At 45.5% G+C, this 19,761-nt stretch overlaps 1 protein-coding gene across 2 annotated transcripts in view; it reads right to left on the bottom strand.

Moving 5' to 3' along the window:
• Positions 1-19,761, bottom strand: part of LSM14B (LSM family member 14B) — a 47,225-nt gene that overhangs the window by 17,470 nt on the left and 9,994 nt on the right. Inside the window, exons 2-4 of one of the 2 annotated variants that reach the window (XM_078651588.1) lie at positions 5,042-5,205; positions 2,439-2,574; positions 586-705 (exon numbers count right to left, since the gene is read on the bottom strand). In XM_078651588.1, the coding sequence (XP_078507714.1) occupies positions 586-705; positions 2,439-2,574; positions 5,042-5,205 (420 nt within the window). The remainder of the gene's footprint in view (positions 1-585; positions 706-2,438; positions 2,575-5,041; positions 5,206-19,761) is intronic. The other variant, XM_078651589.1, reaches the window with a different exon arrangement.

The following is a 19,761-nucleotide window of genomic DNA, read 5'->3' as shown; positions in this document are numbered from 1 at the left end:
CCAAACACCTGCTTAATTTGATAGACTGTTTGTTAAAGCCTAATGGACAATCCATTTAGAATGGTTTGCTCGGGTTATACAACTAAACAGGCAGGGAAACATTCATTAACGAAAGTAACCACTGACCATGTAGAAGAAACAGAGACCCGATATGAACCAGGAATCCATTAGATCGAAGTCAGATTCTGAAGGCAGTAATGAAGGGCAGCACTGGTTAATCAAGAAGTAGCAGAATAGGCAGTAACCACTTTACCAGTGATGTGATAACATTAGACAGGGCAAGCTCAGTGACTTTAATAAAGATATTACATATGCAAATTTTGCTAAGATTTAAAACTTTTTTTATAGGTAGGTAATAATAAATTGAGATGGCACATCAAAAACTTCAGCCAGCAGAAAGCACCTTTGGAGATGCAATGCCCTGAAGTACACACCATAGCTTTGAAGAGCAGATGGTATCACATGAGACTAAGCAACCAGTTACTACAAATACTGTCAATCTCAAAGCAACTTTAAAAAGCAAACTCGGAACTTTAGCAAAGACATGCGTTCCTCCCAAACATGGGATTCCTGAACTGCAATTACCCTTCACTGGGGGCGGACGAGGTTCTGGTGGGAGTTCCCGCTCTGTCACCACAGGCTGCGGAGACGGGGAGGAGCTAGAGCTCGACGCAGCTGCAGACACCACTGGGCTTACCAATTTCTCTAAAATTAAATACAAGGAGGAAGAGACAAGCAGACTGGTGTAAAACAAGATTGAGAGGGAAAGACAACTCTGCCTCTTTGGATTCCGAGGAAGAGCGAGCAGGAGCACTGTGCTTTAGAACTTCCCAACCAGTCAGCCAAGTAGCAGTGCCCGCTCAGCAGATGGAGTCCTTGGTATTGCCTTCGGGTCCAAGTTATGGTTGTTGAACCCAGATGAGAGCACAATTACAATGAGCACTGTTTAACCTTCGAAACTACTCATTAAATACTTAACCTAGGCAGTTGTTGCACTTATACAATATTTTTTGGGGTACCACCAACAGTGTGATTAACATTAAAGCATCGAATAAAGAATTGGATCTTTGACCTTAAATGCCCTCAACTGCTCCTTATCTTTGTCCTCCTCAGTCAAATCACTAGGGATCTCCCTTGACAACCTCCTAACCCTCAAGGTACACATTAACAATTCTGCCAAAGGAGCCCTCTTCACTCTCCGCCACCTTAAGAAAAATCAAGCCCTTCATCCCTATCGATGATTTCAAACTAGCAGTCCAATCCCTTGTTCTTTCTCGCATCGACTATGGTAATGCCATTCTCACCGGAATTCCCAAGATCCACCCAGCACCTCTTAAATCTGTGCTCTACCTTGCAGCTAGGCTTACCTCAGACTGCAAGCGATTCGACCACATCTCCCCTGCCCTTAAAACCCTTAAATGGCTCCCCATTGAAGGTAGGTCCACTTACAAAACAGCCTGCATTACTCACAAAATTCTCCATCAGAACACACCGACCTACCTCGCTAACAAACTCACTAAAGCCAGTTGCTCCCGTTCCTTGAGAAGTACTAACATCCTCCTTCTTATCCCCCCCCTTCTAAAAAAGAAAACCACCCAGTCACGATCCTTTTCTGGCAACGCACCTTACATTTGGAATGCCCTTCCAACTGACCTTCGCTGCAACCCTTCCTACGCTAGCTTCAAAAAAGAACTCAAACTACATCTCCTCAATAAGTACTGGGGACCCTAATCCCTATCCGTTCTCTCCCACCGGCCACATCTGTCCGACCCTAGATGCACCCGCCCTCCCTTCTTCAGCCTTACTCTCCCTTCCTCCTCGTCACTTCCCCTTCCCTGTTTACCACCTTCACTCCTCCTTGCACCCCCCTTCCCTTGTCCACCCTCAGCACTCATCCCCTCCAACTTCCCCACTTCTTCCACTCCCGCTCTCTTCCTTACCAACCTAACGGACCACTAATCTCCCTATTCTGACTGTGCAATTTGCCGGCTCTCCTTTCAATTTTTGCTTTATGATATTTTTGATTATCACTTCTTCCACATTTTGGTGTGCTTATTCCCCATATTTTTTGAGAAATCTGTCAGGCCGAGACTTTTATGTTGTTTATATACATTGATGCTATGTATGTCCCCTGTCTTATTGACCTTCTTGTCTCAAAAATGTAAAGCGCTCTGATACCCCTGGGTCCAGCCAGCGCTATATAAAACCTCTAAAATAAATAAAGCCATAATGCACAGTACTGTGGCCTATACTTGCAGCAGTATTTCAAAAGAAAAACTGAGCTTCAGCATTTGAAAGTCATAAAAAAAACATACTTCGGCATTAAAACACTACTGCGGATAAGTGAATGACTTATTGCAACCACTGGTTTTACACGGCTACTTTGACAGTGAAACAGTGGCTATCTCCAAGATAGAATCACTTTAGCATTTACTTACCTACACCGAGAGAGGCTGCATATTGCTGACTCAGCAAAGAGCTGGCAGCAAGTTGGCTATAAGATGGCATAGCTCTGTACGGGCTGTATGGCATGGAGGACTGGTAGGACTGTGTGGAGCTGGAGCCCAGGGAGGACTACAAGAAAACGGTTACAAGAGGCGTGGTTACAGACCGTATCTTGGGGAGGAGAAACGTTAAGACATCCTTCATCTGTTATCATTGTACAGGCTTCACAGGCACAACAAGTTACAGGCGTAGGAGTACAACAGGTGCTACCAATACACAGTCTGTAGCTAGATGTAGAGAGATCAAGAGTGGCACCAGTATTCAGAACAAGACAGAATGCTGGCTATCGCCAGATTAGCGGCACCCTGCAGCTACACCCCTAATGGTGCACACCTACTCCCACACCCTTATGGCACGTCAAAAATCAATAAATCCAACAACGCCGCGCTTTAAAGGTCACTGGTAATTTCATTTTACAGAAGTCTTTAATACTAAATGTAGAGAATAATGCTAAGTGAAAGAAAGTCTGTATAAACAAGAATTCCACTCTATGTAACTACTGTGGGATAACCCACTACTTTTCAAATCACAGCTCGTGCATAAACATGTGCTGTGTATTTCTGTTGCAAAAGTTATTGTTTCCATTAGTAAACTTCATTCTGATATTTCCTCCTTTCTGTCAAACAAGAGTCCGGACATTAAAAATTAGGTTAATCTTTAATTAGGACCTTTATCGTGAAAAAAAGGTTTGTATATTGTAGTAAAATAGGTGTTGTGATGCTTTCTATAGGCTACTTACTTTTAATCAAAGTATGCAAAACATTCATTTATGTGTGTTAATTATGAAGAAAGCATACTGCCACCAACAAGTATAACATCTTTTGGATATATTTCTATTCGACCATCAAAATTAATTAAAATCTTACTCTATGTTTGTTGATGTGTAATGCTATTCTACTTTGTAGGCCTCACAAGGACAAATAGTCAGGGATCAAAATATCAAATATTGTAGACACAGCCTCCTATGGTATACATCAGTGTCTGAACTTCAGTGCAGTATTGCAGATTGCACATAATATTGAGTTTTATATAAGCCTAGGAGAATGTAAAATAATGCTGAAGTAATTTTGCATTATTCTTCACACGAAAATTATAAGACTCCAGTTTAAGTTTATTGCAGGTTAATAAAAAACCAGTACACGCTGCTTTTTAAAATGATAAATATACATAGTAAGATAAAAGTTTATTGACAAGTTGCCAAATAATTCAAAGTCCTATAGTTGTTCAAACCAGCCAGTAATGCTCTTGGCCAGATTGTTTTGATTGATAGTGTATTATTAAAGTTCACGCTGTCCTTTTGTACCGCTTCCTGGTGCAGGGTGGTGAAATTTATTAGACCCACTCAGTTGTCGTAATCATAAGTAATTTGGCAGGAAGATCGTAGTGCAGGAGCCCAGGAACAGTGAACTTGGGGAGCAAGAGCGGCTGTTTGCTGCTCCTCTTCAAGTTATGTTGCATTTAGTGCTATTTTTTTTTAGCACAAGGTGCCTCTTGGGATACGCTTTTTGCGTAATCTCAATTACTTAGGCTCTAATTTTATGTAATTATGCTTCTGCAAATTGTTCGAATTATACGAGTGGATCCGTCATGGCCCGGCCGCCGCGCCTGCGCGGCATCAATTCCACGCCTGCGCTGAGCGTTCTATTGAGCGGGCGGGATCCATGACGGAACCACTCCGTCACAAGCACAGTGCGCCCATGGCTCGTGACGGAGTGGTTCCACCACGAGCATGGCAGCGCCACCCCAACTACCCCCCCAGCGCCACGGTGGAATTACCGCCACGGCCAAGGGGTTAAAGTCGTAACATGCCGTGCACACATGGATTTCTTGGGATCTCTTTGTAAACCGTCTATCTATATGGGTTATTAAGCATTCCATAATCTTGCAAACAGGTTGTTACAACTGCAAAGTGCCCACCAGCCATCAAAAAAGAGAATCCTTGTATCCCAATACGAAAAACTCAACCCTGAGCATTTAGTCATATTGAAATTGTATTTTAGTGTGTGCACGTTATGAGGTACACTCAAAATCGGGAGAGTAAAATTGCTTTCAAGATAGGTTTTCGAAACAGTTAAAGGCTTTAAAGGAGCAGTCTACCCATACAATTATACGTGCAAAATCAGCCGCAGCAAGGCAGTTTTGACCGTAGGATTTCCAAGATCAACAGCAATGTCAGGTCCCATACTCAGTCGGACTATCACTGCATCTCACACCACTGCATGCATATACAATATGTCCTGCATAAGGAAGATTGCAACAAAACACTTACAACCAAACACATCTCCCCGGTCCCTCGCAGGGGAGCAGGCTAACCATCTGTAATGTAATGTTTAATGTGGGATATCGAGTACGATCAACAGGTGCAATAAAATAGCTCGAGTCATATCCTTACCGCCATGATTTAGGTTTAAGTTTTAGCATGAATAGCAGCATCCAGTTTTAAAAAATACACCAGTGTTCACATATCTAGCAAAATAGATTATACTGCATAAATAACACGAGTCCATTATTGAACCTGCCATCTCTCAGCACATACCTGGACAATAGCAGGATCCTGGGGCAGAGCATGCTGGGCTTTTGGAGGTTCACACACAGTAATGTCCTTAATATCACTTCCACGGAAGATGATATATTCATAGATCTCTTCTCTTGGGGGAGCAGGTCTATCTGTAGGACGATCTTCAGTTCCAAAAGACCTCACTTGAAGGAAAAAGCCATAGGGAAAATTAACAGGACCATCTACTATATTTTAAATATCAATTTACAATATGTCGCCAATTAATGTCGCTCTCATGTCTACATATTCGCAAGACTGCACAGCGCTTGCACTGGAAAGTGGCTTTGACCGGCTTCACCGGATCCCACGGGCAAGTGAAGGAAGAGTGGTACAAGTACAATGCAATATTCAGAGCATCAGATCTGCATTAAAAATAAATCACTATTTGTTTGGTTACCCACATTCTGGAAAAGTGGCTGTTCTGCACTCAAGACACTGCTTCAAGTATGAAAGAATGAATATTGAACTTCTTGAGCGCTAAACTTTGCCCAAGGGCGTCATGGCGCTATTGCAGAACTTGTGTAGACAGATGGCATGCTCAAACTGAAATCTGTAAAAAGCCAGGTCTTCAAGGCGTTACGGAAGAGGATGCGACACCTGACAAGAAACCTCTTCCGGGAGGGAGTTCCACAACTTAGCAGCAGAGAAGGCTCCGTCTCCCCATTTTGCAGTTTTAAACCTCTGCACTGTTAACAGATTTTTATCTGCAGACCGGAGCCGTCTGGTGGGAGCATAACTATGGAAAATTGCCTGAATACCATCAGGGCCGGAGCTTTAATTGGCATTAGGAGTTAGGCACAGTGTTTTCAAGAGGATCCTACGGTCCAGAGGAAGCCAGTGCAGCGTCATATGAGGCTGAGACTGAGTGGTATTTCGGTAGACTCATCACCAGCCTGGTCGCAGCATTCTGCACCAACTGCAGACGTCGCACCAGGCCTATATTGATGCTCAAATAAAGGGCATTACAATAGTCCAACCTGGACATTACCAAGGCAATGACAGCCTGCTTACGTGAGTCGTAAGAGAACATGGGAAATTTGAGGATCCTGATAATCCCAAAACAGGTGGACAATGTCCTGCTGACCTCCAGGCTCAGGAAGAGCGAATTGTCCACTATGACCCCTAGATTTTTCCCATGGGATACAGGGCAGTGACAAACGCCAAGCGTGTCCAGCCACCAATCATGGGACCAAATGTCCAGTTTACTGCCGAAGATTAGGACCTCAGTCTTCTCTCCGTTCAATTTCATAAAGTTTTCCACCATCCAGGAAGAGACTGCCTGCATACAATTCCTAAAATAAAGGGCAGAATCCCTGATACTGTGATGGACACCATTATTTGGGTGTCGTCCACATAGGACAACACCGCCAACGCAAAGGATCTCACAATCTTAGCCAGCGGGGCAACATAGATATTAAGAAGTGTTGGGCTCGGGGAGGAGCCCTGAGGAACACCACACGACAGGGGGTTAGCGGCCGAGTAAAATTGGCCCAATTTCACTGTCTGTGCCGTCACTGAGAAAGGAAGTAAGAAGCTCCAGGGCCGAACCCCCTATCCCTATCTCTGAGACGTTCAACCAGCCTCAAAGGAGATGGGGTATCAGAAGCTGCGATGAGGTCAAGTAGAACAAGCAAAGTGGTGTGCCCTGCGTCCACTTGGGTACGGATACTGTTGAATACGACAGTCAATGCTGTTTCCGTACTGTGATGGCATCTAAACCCATGTTGTGAACCATCAAGTAATTGGTGATCCTTTAGGTAGGCACTAATGTGAGAGTTTAAATAAGTTTCCAGGGTCTTAGCTGGGACTGGTAGTAATGAGAACGGACGATAATTTTTCATTTCTGTAGGGTCCAAAGGCGGCTTCTTCAAAAGTGGCTTAACCACTGCAGTCTTCCACAAGGTAGGATACTGTCCCTCTGAGATGGCTACATTCAAAACAGCAGTAAAGTGGGGAATAATGATCTCAACCAATTTTTAGCACCTTAAGGGGGCAGGGATCCAAAGGGGAGCCAGATTTGACTTCTTCTAGAAGCCAATCGGTAACATCTGGCGAAATACAAGGGAATGTGAGTAGCCTGGGAGTCTCCTCCGTAAATACACCTTCGTTAGGAAGGAAGGTAGACTGAGAAGGCGACCCCACGTTAGAGTTGGAAGCATCCAGCAAGGAATGAAGGTCTGATTTTAGTTCAAAAGAAATATGATATTTTATCACAGAACTCCCGAGAAAATTCTGAAGGATCTGTGACAGGGGAGGGGGGGTTCGGATTACATTAAAAAGATCCCTAGAGGATTTCATTGACTGATCTTTGAATAGTATAGCCCCCTTTCCTCCATAAAAGGAGCTTTATACTCTTTCAAACACTGTTTGTGCAATTCCCTACCCAACGGCCCCAAGTCAGTGCGCCACAGCCTCTCCCGTTTGCGGCACATCTGTCTCATCTTTCTAAATCTCTCAGAGAACCAGGGAGCAGAGGGTTTTCTTCTTGCTGAATAATGCCCGCTCACTGGCGCCAGGTTGTCTGTTGCTACTGACAGTTGTTGGGCTAGTTCAGCTGCTTCAAAAACAACAGAGCCAGTAGGTCGGAGAATGCTGAGACAGAAGAAACGACACTGATGGGAAGGCACAGATGGATAGACTATGGTGCCTAACAAGAAAGGGACCTGTCAACAGATGCTGATTAAGTCCTATCAGCCCACCTACTGGCGGAGCCTCATCATGTAGGACTTCCCAACCTCGGACAGTGTGCAATCGCCCTGTGTATATTAGCAATGCAACACTGAACCAGGGTACGGTAATCGCAGTTGTTCGTACAACAGGTAGGGCTGATATGTGCAGTGCAAAAAAATAAATCAAGTGAAGTGTACTAAAATGACTATCAAGGCAAACAAAGACCTTTAATAGTGTTCGCCTGGACGTCAGATTAAAAGATAGTGAGGGGACAGTGTAAAAGAATCACTGTCGTACTTGCTTGGAACAAATCAAACACGATCTGTATAGGGCCAACATGTTTCTGCCTTTATGTAAAAAATCACTGGCATTCGTCAGGGCCAAGCTCATATATGCTACTGCATTACCACTATCATATGTGATGAAATAACGAAAAAACAATTTTATCAACAGATAGAATAAGTGTGGTCAATTAAGACCATCCTACCGCATCTTCTTTATATTGCAAAATTTTAATGCAACAGATCTTCCCCATCAATGTGTGGGAAGCAAGCCTCACCTCACCCGGCAACTGCTCGGACGTGTAAGGCCCCGCTCTGTCCGTCGGTACCTTGCGGCAGAATCACGAGCCGAAGGGGAGTTCAGCTGCTGCCAGATTAGCATCATGGTGCCCGGTGGGCTGAAAGCTATGGAGGTTAGTGAGCGACACCTTACTTATGAGGCTGAAGTTTCTCAGTTCCTCCAAATTCCTGTCCCTGATGCTGAGATACGTAGGTCAAAAGGGATGGCAAAATGATCAGGACAGGCGAGGGGAATAGGTTCTTCTACCATAATTCGACGGTCATTAGAAAAGACCCTATCTAAGATATGCCCTGCCATAGGGGTGGGACTCTTGACCAGCTGTGTGAAACCATAACAGCTCATGGTTTCCAAAAGAATTTGAGTATCCTTACACAGTGTCTTATCTAGATGGAATTTAAAATCCCCCAGGAGTGTAATATTGAATCTTTCTAGGTAGGGTTCTAAAAGACTACTGAGATCCTGGCTGAAGGATGCTCTGGAACCCAGTTGCCGATAACATAGGACACCAGAGAAGCTTTCTGTGGGATGCAGATTAATTGAAAATTAGAGCCTGGTAGAGGTCAGAGGGTGCAGTCAACGATTGCGTACAGCAGACCAAAGTTTCTATGGAGAATGCCCAAACCCCCACCCCGACGGCCTACCCTATCCAGTCTGACTAGGCTGTACCCAAAAGGGATTGCTTCTACGAGATCAGGACCTGAAGAATCCGTGGCCCATGTTTCGTTGATAAAGACCCAAATTGGCTTCCTGAAGGCCACCTTGTTTTTAATGAGGGATCTTGCGTTGATGAGATAACCCTGCACTATTTGCTCTTTAGAAGGGGGCCTGGTTACCTCATTACTGGGAATGCTCCCAATACACACCTGCATCCCAAAGGCACTACATAATGTGCAGGCATGGAGCCCTTACCGACCGATTGTCTAGGAGTTCTTTTCTAGTGTATCTCGTCCGTCCCAGCTGGTCAGGTAGAAAAGAGGCAGCATCTCTGGTGCAGTCTTGGTGCGGACGGACTTGCCTTAGGCACACCAGCAGCGCACTGCGTGACGAGCAGGCCATGCTAATTAAATAGTCTCTGTAGACTAGTGCACTGAACCCCTGGCTCCGCCCCCCCCCCCCCCCCCCCAACCAACCAGAAAGGAGTCTGAATATCCGCCGGCACCCTCCACATCAAACTAGAAAACCCACGGTGGAACAGGGGGCTGGCGGGAGCACGAAGCTCTGTGCAAAAGGCAAGTGCATGTAGCTGACACCACTAAAAATAGATCAAGCTCCACAAGGATTAAAAGTTAAAAACATTAAAAAGCAGAGTAGCCAGCAGGACAGGATTCAGCATGTGCTTGCTGTCTGCGTGCGTCCGCATGTACTGCATGGCTTGCAGGTGTAGTCTTGCAGTCCTATAGGAGCACTCTGAAGGGGTGGGTAAACTAGCATTTCCTGTCCTCCATAGCATGATGGAATCTGGAAAAGTTAAGACACCAGCCAGGATAGAGGAGGTCCAACGTGAGGCTGTGCACCAGTGGGCAGGTACAGCAACGCAGAGACAGCAAGTCCACCAATTGACAACTGACTGCGCATTCGAGCCGCAGAGCAATTGTTAAGTTTATGAATACTTTCAGTAATTAGAGGTTCGGGTTATTTCTGCACGTCTGCAAGACTTGGAGACGCTCCATTTAAACTTCGAGAGGAGATTTGCGATCCTCCAAGAAATTGCTTAGTATAACTATCCCTGAAGCACGGCAATTAAATGACGAAAAGCAGGTGCAGGGTCTTTGGTGCAGTAAAGCAGAGGGACAGTGTTAGAGGTGGTGATCTCCACAACCACCAGTGACTGCAGGCTTAATCTGGCCTACCTCACTTCCACTTTGTCTGAGCAGATGGGTCAGTTGCAACCTTCCGCTTTGTACCCTTCTGCTGCTTCATTAGTGCATGCAGCAGCTCACAACGTGGTGCAGCTATATTTAGTACAAGCATTTGCAATGCAATAGGTCTCGCATTATTTAAGTTTGAGCTATTAGCATTGTAAATGGCAATTGTTTTTTGCTTTGTGCTATAGTTTTTTTTTACATAAAAAGCTACATATAAAATATGTTTTATTAAAGTTATTTATGCAGTATCTAAATTTTGTTTGCATAAAAGAGTACAATAATATCTTAGTAAAAAAGTCAAATATTTTAATGGTAATTCACCAAATGTTCATTTATGTGTTGGTTTTGAAAATAGCTAAATTAATAGCTTTGTCATTTACAATGCCAATAGTTATAACTTTCGCAAATGTGACACCTATAGCATTTGTAATGCAACATTTGTATTTACGTGACTTAGATGTATTGATATTACAAATAACAATGGCTTTTAATTTTTTTTTATACTTAATAAAAGTGATTGTAATTTATAATGGCAATAGCTTAAACTTTTGTAAAGGTGTATATAATATATATATATATATTTTTTTTTTTAAAGACCCTTGTATGCTATAATGTATATGGGACAAACCATGTTGGGTTTTTATCAGGTGGAAGGGTTTATTTTCCATGGGGCAGGGATGGCAAGCACTTTGGTCGAGTACATTAGATCCTGTATACCTGACCCTTATGATCCAGGCTAGACTATAAATCAGTACACTCACCATCTCTAGAGGCAATAACAATGTTGTGTGTAGACTGCAACTTAACGAATAATAAACATACAACATATGTAAACCTCAGTACAACAGCAGCTGTCATTTAAAATCAGTGGTCATTCACACTTGTGGTAATCAGCTCAGAAATGAAGAGTTGCAATTTATCATGGCATTAAATTAATGCCAAATGCCGTACTGTACCATGAATACAGATTACTACCGGCTATCCGCGGTGCCAAACAAGGGAACCACTTTTTTTTACTGCAGACATGCAGCAGTGCCTCAACCCACTGAGCAATTTCACGGGTGGGTTGTGTCTGATGATCTGTGGTTACGGCAGGGTTAATATTACACGGCACAGCAGTTCGGAATGTATCAACCTGGGGAGGATGAAAGCTTCCTCTGGCGAGGCAAACCTTGTGCGGCAGGCACACGAACCCACCGAACTATCCTGCTGGCAGTGTCAGTAAATGGCTGCCACGTGCGCTACGCACTTGTGACTTGGACAGACTTTCTGCTTTTACACAAGTCTGGCGGCCTGGGGGCTGCGTCCCGGAGAGTGGGGGCAGAAGAGGAGTGTGGGGGCGGGGGCGCGAACACAGGCACCCCCCACAGGATTAACGCACCCCGCCTGAATGTAGCAGCTCACACAGATGGCATTCATTATCCGTCTATCAACCCACTCACGAGACCGAGAACTTGTGCTCCGTGAATTTCTTGGACCCGGGATCGAGAAGGATCGACAAGGCCATTCGCTGCTGTTAGTCTGCTATCCCACATGACCGCCCTTTACCACCAGGTTCTTAAATGGAAGTTAGACCGATTGCCTTCTCTGCAGCGTTTCGCAAAGGGAATAGATCAGTCAGCAAGCGAGTTGTAACAAGCTGCATGTGAATACAACAAGCACTGCCATGGTGATAAACATCAAAAAGCACCAAATACTCACAATCGAGGAACTTACATTTCAGGATGGCACAGTGTTTAATTTCCTGCTTACAAGAACAAGTAAATGAGATATCTGATGTTCTCACATTCAATAATGTGACATTATTACAGGGGGTTAGGCACACCGTAACAGACTGCTATTACAACACATAAACCCACTGAAAACCCTCACCCACCCTCCGTATCCCCGCCGAAAAACCTACATCCAGGCACTAAAGTGAGCGTGGGTGTCCTCAACTTGGGAGGGGGGAGGCTATGCGCGCTTAATGTGCGAGTGTAGAGGTAGCATGTGAGTGCAAGGGGCGCCAGTACGTGGTGAGTGTGGGGTGTAATTAAATATAATGAAATGAGAACAAACTCCAAGTTGTCGTCCTCCTGCTGGGCTCTCACCTTCCTATACCACGCAAACACCAAACTGCCCATCCCCCTGCTCAAGCCGCCGGCCTCTCCTTGGAACAAGCATGGCGCGTGCTGCAGTCCGCCGCCGGCCTGCGACCAGGAAGTCAGGCAGGCCGGGCGGGACAACCGGAAACAGGAAGTAGGAGGGCGGGAGCCTACCCCGCCTCCCACGGAAGAGCCGCGATTGTTTTGAGCACCGGAGCAGGCAGGAGCCTACCCTGCGCCCCGGTGCCGAAGAAGGAAGGAAGAGTCCTGCTGCCGGTGAGAGCCGAGGAAGCCGGTGAGTGGGGCTTCGCCTTGTTGGGGGGGGGGGGGGGCATGTGTGTGTGCGCACGCGCGTGCGGCGGCCTGTGTATGTGTGTGAGCGTGTATGTGTCTTGGAGTCTGTGTGTGTGTGTGTGACTGTGGGGGGTTGCCTGTCTGGGTGCCTGCGTGTAAGTGTAAATGCGTGTGCATGCATGCGCGTTAGCCTGACTTGCTGGGAGTATGGGAGGGAAGTGCACGGCGCAGGACGGAACGTGCGCGTTCGCGCAGCCAAATCCGCCTGCTAAAGCTCGTGACAGTTTTTTGTCCCTCATTCCCCGGCATCGGACAGCTTTAAGTCTCCAGCCCTGGACGCATCCTTCGGATGCGAATTCCAGGGCGAGACCTAAAAAACAGCAAAATTAACTGAATCAATCTACGTAACCTCTGAGGAACATTTATCCAAAACCCTAAACAAATTCAATGTTGGAATGGAAAAACATGGCCTAAGTTAAGGTTTTAAAAAAAAAAAGCTGCACTTTTCTAAACTGTGAAACATGTGGTGTGCCATATATTCAACAATCACAGTACAATACAAACAGTAAATACGTTGTTAAACTCAGTCTCGCAAGAGTGAAGTCTTTGGTTTTCATACTTTGGATCTTGTGTTTACCCTTGGAAACATGAGGGCCACCCAGTACGCGAGACTATCCCAAATACAGCTTGAGAGCATGGGGCTGACAATCAACCAGGTACATTTAGATTCCGTGCAGCTGCAAAACCAATAAGCGCTGGCAAAGCCATTAGGGTGTGCCTTTAGGAACCTATTGGTTTTGACATTTGCTTTCGGCAGTGCTGTGCAGGTTAGAAAGAAGGGCTGGACAATGCACCCTCCAGTACATGAGCCGAAGAAAGTCTGCTTGCATTACCCTCACTGGGAAAGTCTTGGAAGGGCTTCAGTAACACAAACCTCTCAAACGAACCCCCACGAAAAAAAAAAATCTTTAACGGTCTCCAAATAGAGGTGGAAAACAGCCATTGCTCGCAGCTTCAGTGATTTTACATTTGTTAGTGCTGAAAGGAAAGGTCATTTTGGATGTCAGGACACAGGGCAGAGACACTGTATTTTACATTACAGAAATACATCACATCCCCCTCGACGCCCCACGAATGCATACAAAAGTCAAGAAATACCTGCTGCTTCAGCTATTTCCTAAGCAGGGCGGGGCATGGCGAGTTGTTAACTCATCATATCTGGAAAATCAGTTGCTTTCCAATTCTAGAGGGCAACTACAACCGTTTACGTAACGAACCTTTTAAGAGTTTTTTTGCACCTATAAGGATGCTCGATACCCATTGTTCTCAGAGAATAGTTCTCTTTACTAGGCATTTTTCAAGTTGTATACCGTCTCCGGAACCAAGGTAAAGCTGGGGTGATTGGAGAGGTTCAGTACTTGGCCCCTGGTTCTGAATGAAGAGGCAGCTCATTCCAGAGACAAGAAGGGGTCGATTAGAGGCTCCAGAAAACCCTCGATAGGTGGCTGTTCTGATGATAAATACTGGCTGCTTGCTCGTATTGGTTCAGTGCGCTACGCTATCCAGATACTGCTAGGAGTACACCGGATGAGCCCTGGGAGCCGGATCAAATGCTCCCATTACAGTCTTTAGCTATTCAGAGAAGCCAGCAGAGGCAGCATTCTTTGCTGCCAGCTTCGAATATCCGTCCTGTGTGCTGTGGTAGTAGGAGCTGGCTCTTACTTTATAGACCGGGTGATAACAAGCACTGATAAAGCCAACAAATCTAGAGTATGACAATGCCTTTTGGTGAAGCAGTACAGTGCAGAAGAACCAAGACACAAAAAAATGAACATTTAAAAAAAAAGTAGGTCACAGCCAGACTGGCCAACGTCACAGGTGAGGGCACACCACCACACAACATGATGTAATTTGCCAAGATGGATTGACAAGTTAAAAAAAACAAAACTGAACAAAACAAAATTAAAGATGGAGGCTGGTAGCAGTTTACTCCACACACATTAAAAGAGGCTATGGATGTGGGGTAGTAAACAGAAAAACAAAACCACAAACAGGAAGTGGGAATTTTGGGGAGAGTGGGTTGAAAAGCAAATTAGCAAAACAGAGGAATAGGAGGGAGAGCTGGAAGGCATGAGCACTCGGAGTGCATAACCAGAAAGCCTCCAAATTAAAACCATAGTTAAACCTGCGATGCACATGCAGACGGAAAGAAAGCACAGTATCCGTGAAGCAGGTGCTGTGCTGATAAACAAGAAAATGAGCGCTCACAGCGGAACCTGTATTAAAAAAAAGCCACAACCACATGCAACAGGGGCAGTCTCCTGGGAGGGTATGAAACAGAACAAGCATTGGCATAGCCAATAGGTCTCGCATTTGGGGCCTTATAAGTGTTTAGCCATGCAACAGTTGGTGTTGTTGCTCCAAGGATATTCTGCTGCATAAGTAAATACTTATAGGGTCCAAAAAGCGAGACCTATTGGCTATGCCAATGCTTGTTGTACAAGTGTGCTAAAATGTCAAAAAAACACCAAATATTAGTGACCGACACACTGGCGCATAACTTAATTGCATAACATGGCCTTCCATGGCGAATAATTTAGTGAATATTGCCACATACGTCGAGCCCTTTACTGCTGCAGGATTCTAGTTTGCACACCATGTTACAAAAGCATTGGGATGACCATGTGGGCACCCAACACCATATTGTTTTCATGTGAAAAGCTAATGCTACCTGAAATTGAGAACAGACTGGTTATGAGGTAAGATGTAGCACCTGACCCAGCGTGGAACAGTAAAGGAACTTTACTGCACCTAAACGTGCACAACTCAATTGAAAAAACGAAAATGAGGAGGCCTCCATTTTGTACGGTGTTATAACGTTAGATCTGGCAAGGGGAGGCTTAACGAAAGCACGAAAATAGGATGTGCAAATAGTTTCAACGCTTTTAAAAGACATGGATTTGTGAGAGCCCGCATAAGAAAAAGTGCAAGCGATCGGAAAAGGGCCACCCCTGCTCGGAAAGCATAACACATTAGCAGACAGTATGGGCAGCCGCCAGGCAGAGAAGCAACAGACACAGCCCTTGCTCAGAGGGCATGAACATGCCTGTGGTCTGACAGACATTCAACAGTACAGATGGCAAGAATGGCGGCACAGAGAAGACGGCCGCAAGCGGACGACCTTGGAACTGGGAAGCACACGATATTGTGCGGCCTCCATGCATGTTGTTGCTGCTTGCACTTCACGTACGTGTCGCAAACTGAATCGCATCCAGGCGCGGCCTTCTTGCACCTTGATAAGAGAGAACGAGAAGCTATGGCATATTGGAGAGTGAGCAAGGTGGAGGGAGTGACAAAGTGTGCCTGTGCGCTCATGAGAGAAAGAGGAACCAGTGACAAAGAAGGCGGGGCATGTTCTGTCAGAATTAGAGCGAGGAACCAGTGATGGACAGAGAGGGCCAGAGATAAAGGCCCAGAAAGGGTGGGCTGGGGGGAGGGAATGGATTCACAGGCAGTTCATGAGAAAGAAAGTGTGGGTGAGCCAGGATAGAGGGGAAAGCACGGACTAGAGGAGAAACCGCAAGTGACAAATATAAGGGAAGTAAGGCGAAAATCAGAGAGAAGGGGCGGTGAGCAGTGCATGTGAGGGGTAGCAGGTCTAGAAAGAGGGGAAGGAGAGAAAGGAGACAACCACCATGGGTTGGCAGTAATATAGGAACTATGGTAACGAAAGCAAGGATTTCAATGAAGTGTTTGGGCACCCTCCGGTGGTTGTCTGAAAAACTTGTACCACAAGAATAAATGAAAGCCCATATGTTTCAATGGCCGCAAAAGTGAAAGTAATTAGGCCAGCGATGCGAGGAAGGCCAGCAATGTGAGGAAGAGATAAACAAGCGATGCGCGCTCTGTGCTGGGGGAGGGCCATTAGCCTGTAAGAACTCGCGGCAAGATCAAAGGAAGGGTGGGAGGGACATTGGGGAACAGATGGCCATGAAAGTTTATGGGCCAAAAGCGCGTGCCTGTGGCCACGTGAACTCGATGAAAACCGCACGAAAAAAGCGGTGGTTTCACGAGGATTTCGAGCACTTGAATTCTCGCCATTTCCCATTCCTTCGGAATAGAAAAGGCGAGACCTAAAAAGGTGCGACTAATGCTGATCAAAAGCATGCATTTATGAAGGGCACGAACAAGAACGAATGGATAAGATGGCGGGAGGTGCATCAAGCCAGTCTCGATTACAGCATGCCTCGCAGAGCCTGTGCTGCCCAGTCTCAACCTAAAACGTAGTTCCCTACCTAAAAAGTAGTTCCCTAGAAGTGAGCAGTGGAAGGCTACAAGTCAATCAAAAGTAATTTAAATCTGCTATGTTGCACAAGAGGGGGCAAGCATAAGAGAAAGGCGAGCTATCAAATGAGACACAAGCAAATGAGTGAGAAAGTCAACCACGGGTAAGCCATGTTTTTGCTCCAAGCCCATTGTATTTTTCACAATTTGCCTTTTGCAACCAGACCGCTTATGCTGTCTTGAAGGTGAAACCTAAAGATGGCTCAATTTTTCCTAGTCTATTCCTCAGCCTCCTCTAATGCAACCTCTGATTCAGACAGGTATCCGGGCTCCTACCTTTGATTTTGCAAAGGGAAGCCAAATAAAAAGTTTTAAAAATTGAAAAAAAGTAACAGTTTACATCCTTGGTTGATTCGGCTTCCCTTTCAGGAATGTAAAGCGAAGAGCACAGACCGCCAACTCGATCAGAAGAGGCAGGAGGAGAACAGAGTTGTTTTCTTCCCTATCCTTTATGTCAGAGATCACTACTACACAGTGTCCCCATTTTCTTTTAAGGAGCAGTGCTAATACCCTAATTAACTTTACCTACAAAGCAATAGTTGCTTTTAATTACCGTCACATTATGGGTCTTGCCCTGGCACGTGCCTACAATTACAGCCATGGTAATTAACCGCAATTTTTTCTTCTAAAGAGTGGACAACTAATTCAATAATATGACTTGTAAAGGAAAAATAAGCATAGCTAAGATGAGATACACATGAAGCCAGAGGGTATAGCAGCACCTACTGCATCAAAGAATCAAATCCAATTTTTTTTATAGTGATTAATTGGATGCTAGATTTTCAAAAACATTCGCCCTATGGCGCATGTTTCCTAGAATGCAGTTTTGTAACCTCATGGCACCTTGAGGCCCAGTTGATCTTTGAACCACTTTTACAAGTACCTCAATAATCTGGTCAATTAACAGGGAGAGGGTGGTCAAACAAGTGACAACTCGTTAGAAAGTGGGTTTCTGGTTTGCAGAGGTAGGCTATTCAGTGTAAGTCACAACACACCCTAAACTATTCTGTGCTCACCATATGGTACCATGGCGCAGAGCAGTCAGGCTTAACTTAAAGTAATAAGTAAAGTATTTGCACAAGTAGTAATCAATATAACGCTCATGTTATGTGTGTCTCAGAAAAACATTAGTTTTTATGAAGGCGCTCATCCACAAACCTAGTTGGTGGCATGCTTCATCATCTGGTCCCACCTGAGGCACTGAGTGTGCCTCAGGTGTGCTGCAACGTCTGTTTACAGCGGAGCGGAGAGTGTTAAGTGTGCAGTGATGGTGTTAAGAGTGAGGTTTAAAAACTATCCTAAGGGTCCCAGTGTCCAAAAGATAATTTAATAATGGGCCCTTGGCAGAGTTAAAAACAAAGCTTTTGGACGTGGTAGGAGAGATTTACGGTCTCCCACGTCCGGTGCGGTGCGGTCAACTAGTTTCAGCCAGGCCTCGTATTAAAAACTGCCTTTCTTCAGGACCTATGGGTGAGGGGTGATTTAAGGAACTATATGATATATATGTTCCTATGTGAAGCACTTGCTACGGTGCTTTAACAGTAAGAGGAGGATTTCCTCTAGGTTTGTACTTCCTAAATCCGGAAAACTCCACGAGTCTGGCGGGGAACCGAGACAATGATGCACTTTGGCGTGATCGCAGGATCCGCTTTTTCACCCGTTGTGGCCAGCCAGGAACTCAGATTTGCGCAACACTTCCAACAGTAACAGTGAAAACACCGCAAAAAGAAAGCCCAAAAGCAGAAGTCGAGATATTATGTCTAACCCCTTCCACGCCGGAACAACCCCCCCCCCCCCGTGCGGGGTTGGGGCACGCGCGGCACCGCTCGTGACGAGCCCAGCTAGTCATGCTGCACAGTGGAGCTGCACGACTACGCCCACTCCCGTGGAACGTCCACACAAGTTATGACGAGCTCAGCTCGTCATGAGCACAGCCCCACTGTGCCTCATGACGAGCTGAGCTAGTCGTAAGCGCCAAAGGGGTTAAAGAATGTAAAATAGTGCTAAGAAACCAGAACAAGGCTGGGAAAGTCCTACAACGTTTAGTAGCCATGCAGATCTAGTAACTTGACAAATGTTGAGTCTGGTAACGATCTCAGAAGTCTGAGTGTATGAAGCAGGCGAAACAGGAGGCTGCTAGTTTCCAGACCTGGACTTCCATGGTCAGTTTCTCATCTAGCCATGCTCTTTTTACCTCCGTTTTGGGGGTGGGATGGTTATCCAGGGTGGCTGGCCAGTTAATTTCCATCCACCTTGGGGGATTATTGCCCACTACCATCACCATGGTCTTATCACAGGTTAGCTTTAGGCTGCTAGCGGCCATCCAGTTCATTACGTGTATAAGACAGGAGTTAATCAAGGATGCGCTGTTGACAAAGATGAGAGATGCAGCCGAAGCAATCATGTCGAGCCATGCAGTAGATGAGATCCATCAACTTTCTCCATGCAACTGCAGCGAGAAGTCTGTTCCGCAATGTGCGGGTGATGCTCCAGCAGTAAGTGATGTGCTGGTACCAAATGGTAATGCACCTGGTCCGCACCACGCAACGACATGGATGCGCTGGTTCCGATGAGGATGCGTGGGATCTGGTTGTAGCAGCACTTTATACCCAGTTCCAAGGGCCCCAGACTGGGTTGGCACCACTTGGCAGGCAGGACAAGACATGACTTGCAGCAAAGTTCAGGTGCCGTAGCAGGATGAGTTGAAGTCTTGGATATCCCGGATACTTAAAAAAGGATCCAGAGCATTAGCCTTAGAAAGTTTCCAAGACTACAATTCACTCCCCAGCACACGTCAATTCTCAATATGGTCTCCCAGTTAGAACAGCAAGCAATTGGTAATGTGTCACAATAAAACATC

Source organism: Lissotriton helveticus, chromosome 7, assembly GCF_964261635.1.
Source record: "Lissotriton helveticus chromosome 7, aLisHel1.1, whole genome shotgun sequence".
Lineage (NCBI taxonomy): Eukaryota > Metazoa > Chordata > Amphibia > Caudata > Salamandridae > Lissotriton > Lissotriton helveticus.
The sequence above is the reverse complement of the archived record's forward strand: the minus strand, read 5'-3'. Positions and strand labels throughout refer to the sequence as shown.